This window comes from Halyomorpha halys, unplaced genomic scaffold (genome assembly GCF_000696795.3).
Source record: "Halyomorpha halys isolate HHAL.00 unplaced genomic scaffold, Hhal_1.1 Scaffold95.1, whole genome shotgun sequence".
NCBI classification, from domain to species: Eukaryota; Metazoa; Arthropoda; class Insecta; order Hemiptera; family Pentatomidae; genus Halyomorpha; species Halyomorpha halys.
The window spans coordinates 585,712-590,487 of record NW_027108063.1 but is presented as its reverse complement, the minus strand read 5'-3'; the positions used below and the strand labels follow the sequence as shown (position 1 = coordinate 590,487).

Here is a 4,776-nt window from a genome sequence, read left to right as displayed (position 1 = left end):
CCCTTGAATCAAATGAATTAAAATGCGGTATGTAAAATTTTTCACTGAACAGAACCATACCATAAAATTGGGAATTTCAGTCAACGCTTGGTCCCATCAACATTTTTTGTCATGGTTTTTAAAATTTGCGCACTACCATAGCCTCTACAATTTAAGTTGTTGAACATTTTTATTTGAATTGAGATCGTACTGCGAAAGTGCCTCAGTGTGTCAATTTATTTTCTCCAGCCAAGTCTTAAATAAAGCTAAAATTCTTATCGGGATCGAATTGGCGATAGATAAGTACTTTTGGTGGTTTAGACTTTTTCAGTTTGGAGTATTTTCTACACGTTGGAGAATTTTTTTTTTAAGTTTAAATACTTCAATCTCACAAGTTATGCTTCTATCTTGGTATCTTCTATCTATTAGTCTTTCCAATAGGATTTTTCTATTCCTCTATAAAGGATTCCTTCTATAGTCTCCGTCAATTATGTATAGTTTGAATTACCTCAAGTCCATTCTCTTGCTCACGGTTTCCATGATTTAACATCTAACATTGAAATTTCTTTTATCATTCCTTTTGTTAGTTTTCCCAACGCTAAATCATATTTATAAATTATTAACATGATTGATGAATTTTGTCTGTTTCATAATCTTCGTCAATCATATGTTGGGTTTATGATAAAAGAGAAGCTAAATTTAATAAAGTAAAATTGGTTTATTATTAGGAAAATAAGATATATTTATCTAGATTTTTCGAATGACTTTTTTTATTATAGTAAAAAACAATGTAAAATTCACGTATCGAATTAGACTCACAGATGAAGTATTTAGAAAAATGCATTCATTGATTAATCTTATGACATGAGGCCAGAACCTTAATAATATGAAACCACATCGTTTTTATCTAAATTGGATATAATTGGAAAATTAGATGGTTACAACTACTTAAAACTGGTTACTACTGCCATGTGGCCCACTCCTGTAGTTATGATATGATACATTGCTGCAACAAACTGGTAACCGACCAAGATTCAATTTGTTTCAATACTGGATTTGAAATTCTAGATTATCTTTCAATTTTTATGTGGATTCTAATAGTTGATCAATTCCACCTTAGTTTAGATATAATATTTCATCCATGATTCAATAACTCTTTCACAAAGAAATCCATACTAGAACAATAAAAGATAAATACACCCTACTAATTATAATTTTTGTAACCTTAATAAAAAGATAAGGAAATTTATAGAGAATCTTTTTGTTGATGAAAACAAATCATTTTATATTAACTATACATCACAATAATGATATAACATTTATATAGTATTTAACTATATGCGTATGCTATTTCGCTGTTTACTCACTGCCAACTAGATTATGCACTTATATATTATAACAATAATGATGTCTATATTCCTGTATTTCGAAACATCCAAGTTTAAAAATAAGTAAGAGAATGCATGGAATTTCCTCAGTGATTTTGTTAAACATTGTGTCGATGATTCGACATGGAAAAAAAATCCAATCGCTTCGTCCTATGGGCTTGAGAAGTTGAGAATCAAAATAAATTAAATTTATATCTTAGGCTAGAAAAATGAAATTGGCTGCCTACATTTTAGCCAACTTTTCTTTAAGAAATAAATGTATAGTCCTTTTTATTTTTGATATTTTACATTGGATTAAAAAAAAAAAATCGTATAGGCTCTTTTTACATGGAATGTTTAGTTTTTTCCTTCAATCGTCAAATACTTGACTAATTGAAGATATTTGGATCTGGGATGCTTGTGGTATAAATTTATCTTGAATTTATTTATTAGGACCTGCCCCGAAAGCATGAAATAAATTTCTTTGTTCAATGGATAAAATTTCAATAAAACATCTCTTTATGAAATAAATTTTTATACAAAAGTATTTTAGTTTAACTTTTTCCTATACGACCTGCACTCTAGCGGCATTTCTTGCAATTTAAAACAGTTTAAATTTTCTTCCTATAACTGTATGTTCTTTCTCTCGTATCTTATATTTCTTACTTTCTTCATTCCCTATTCTCCATATATTTCTCCTCATCCCTTGTTATTTCTTTTTACATACGCTCCATCATTAATTTAACTAATTATTTATACGCATCTATATAACTAAAAGGTTTTTAATGTTACTCATCTATATAACATTCTTACCCAAAGTATCATTTATTTATTACTCATATTTATATGTATATAAATAATTTTATCAATCTACTACTGTCTTTGTCCATTGTTATTAATCAACTATTTTATATTTTCATTTCATTGTTATGTATATTTCCTAATTAGTTAGTCTATTATTTATTTTATTTTTCTTCTTCTCTCTGAATTATGGTTGTTTTCTTTTTGTTTTTATAGCTCTGATGAAGACCTGAAAATTAGGTTTAAGAAATAATTCTTTTGTTTATTTGTGTTTTTTCTACTGACCGCACCCTCCGACCATCTTCTTCTCTCAAAATATTTAATGATTGTTAAACTGATTTGTCATCGAATAAAAATCCAAAGTACATATGATGAGAAGAACATATCTAATAAGAACGAAATTGTTATATGCACAGAATGAAATTTCACATTTAGCTTTGGCCCACACCGAGGACTCCCACGTTCATGTTTAATTCGTCTAGCTTGACTCCAGTTGATGGATTAGACATGACTGGCTTGATGTCCTTTGTCTAATGGCACACTTAGGATTTGCAATGATTGTAAGAGGGGCCTGTAAGATTAGATTACAAAAACTGTCTTTTTACTTGATCTGATCGACTGATTGGATCAAAATTTTGACATTCTTCTCCTGAATCGATAGGGAAGAGATTAAAACGTTTCCCTGAATAAGGGTCTGTGGCATCAGTGGCCCTTGTTGCACCCACACTTTAAATTATTATTGTTTGAATTCTTTAATCGAATGAGCTCTCGATAATTAAAAGAAATATTACAAAAATTAAAATCTGTACCGCTACAACTCACGTTCAGTGAGTGAAACAAGTGAGTTCTGTTTCTTGAACAACGGTTATACAATGAGGCGATTTTTCATAAGGATACCCACTTTGAGAGGCTTGGTGGACTTCGAAGAGCCTTTGAATCCACAGGGTTTACTCACGACTGCAGTAATAGCCACTGTTATTTGCCACTGTCGGATTCGAACTCGAGTTCTTGGAGTTAGTTGCAAGAAAAACCCATTGAGGCATCCCTTTCCCCTTAAAGAAATATTAGCATTTATTAATCAAATTTGAATTATATGATGCTACTGATTATTGGTTATAACCAAATAAGTTAAGGATTAATAGTGATGGCCAGATTTCATTGTGAGTTTATTAAATATTTGGGGTAGTTAACATTTTATTAAACCATTTTATAATGAAATATTGTAATCATAAGTGAAATTTTTTGTTGTTATTAAATGTCCAGTTTTACTTTTCCCGGATTAATATTTGATCTGTAGATGCTTATTTCCATTTTATAACATTTTATTTTTTTATGTGAATTTGTTGCTTGTTGAATATATTGTTCTGGTATCATTATTTCACTACTTATATTCGAGAAAACATTTTAAAACTTAGCTCTCTCCCTTCAAGGACCCATTTCATTTAACAAGCCGGTCAAATAAAATTAATTAATTGCTAGAATAAATAAGTGTAAATATTAATTAATATGAATAATAGAAGAGTATCTCCAATTCCTATCTACATTTCCCTGGAAAATTCTGATAGCTCATAGAACACCATTAATTTATTTTTACTTAAAATAATTGATAAACAATAAATATTAGCCAGTAGTATGAAAGTGTATGAAGACAAAAAAATTTTTGTATTAACGTTGAGGAAATGAATAACACGTCTTTTTTCGCTACTAAAAAAGTAGAGTAAGCTAAAAGGTTTTGATTTGGCAATCTCGATATATTCATTCGTGAATACGTGACGAAGAAGAGGATATTTTGTGGTATTCTTCTTGCGATCAGACTGGTGTATGTGAAAAAAAAGGTCTTTTGTGAATCAAGTAACCGAAAGATAATTTGAGAATTGGCCTGAAGCTCTTTAGCGCAATGGGTCTATTGTACCTGCAATGAACATCTGCTTGTAGGCTAGGTCTGTGCATTGCGCAAAGATTCCCCATGAAGAGGCTCAATTGCTGAAGTCGTTCCTCTTTCTTCATGATGGTGAGCTTTGTAATGTCTTGCGGCGAACCGTGACCCCACGAATATACTTGATTGACGGGTCTTTCAAATTCCATGTAGAAAATTAAAGTTGTACGTTATACTATCGTAGAGAATTTATTATTTCTATAGAATATATTAAAGAACGTTAGGCCAAATAAATAAACAAAAAATTGGATTTCTTTCTATGGACTACTAGGACATGATGCGATAAGAGTTTATTCTTTTGATTGAATGTAGCCCGGATGGCGGTCAATAAAAGTACCAAAATAGCAACAAAAAAAATTTGTTGTTAACCAACGTTTCGCCCCATTTTCAGGGCTTCGTCGACTGTTTGTCGTCGTAGACGAAGTCCTGCAAAATGTTTGATATTCAAACTATTCTTTGTAGAGTGGGAAGGCCAAGATTTACTCCGTGGATCAGTGTAAGATTTGTAACCAATAAATTAAATTATTATCTAAGGAACTATATGACCCTAATCCACTTCATATGTGCTCAACACTAGTATGTTATGTTATTAATGAAGAGGATGGAAAAAAAGTATATATATAGTATATTGTTCTGGTATCATTATTTCACTACTTATGTTCGAGAAAGCATTTTAAAACTTAGCTCTCTCCC

The 4,776-nt window shown here is 30.6% G+C and overlaps 1 protein-coding gene across 1 annotated transcript in view; it reads right to left on the bottom strand.

Moving 5' to 3' along the window:
- The window catches only part of sog (short gastrulation), a 141,597-nt gene extending 137,365 nt beyond the window's left edge, over window positions 1–4,232 (bottom strand). Inside the window, exons 1-2 of the mRNA XM_067046428.1 lie at window positions 4,060–4,232; window positions 3,045–3,199 (exon numbers count right to left, since the gene is read on the bottom strand). Of these exons, the coding sequence (XP_066902529.1) occupies window positions 3,045–3,199; window positions 4,060–4,232 (328 nt within the window). The remainder of the gene's footprint in view (window positions 1–3,044; window positions 3,200–4,059) is intronic.
- Between the last annotated feature and the right edge of the window lie 544 nt (window positions 4,233–4,776).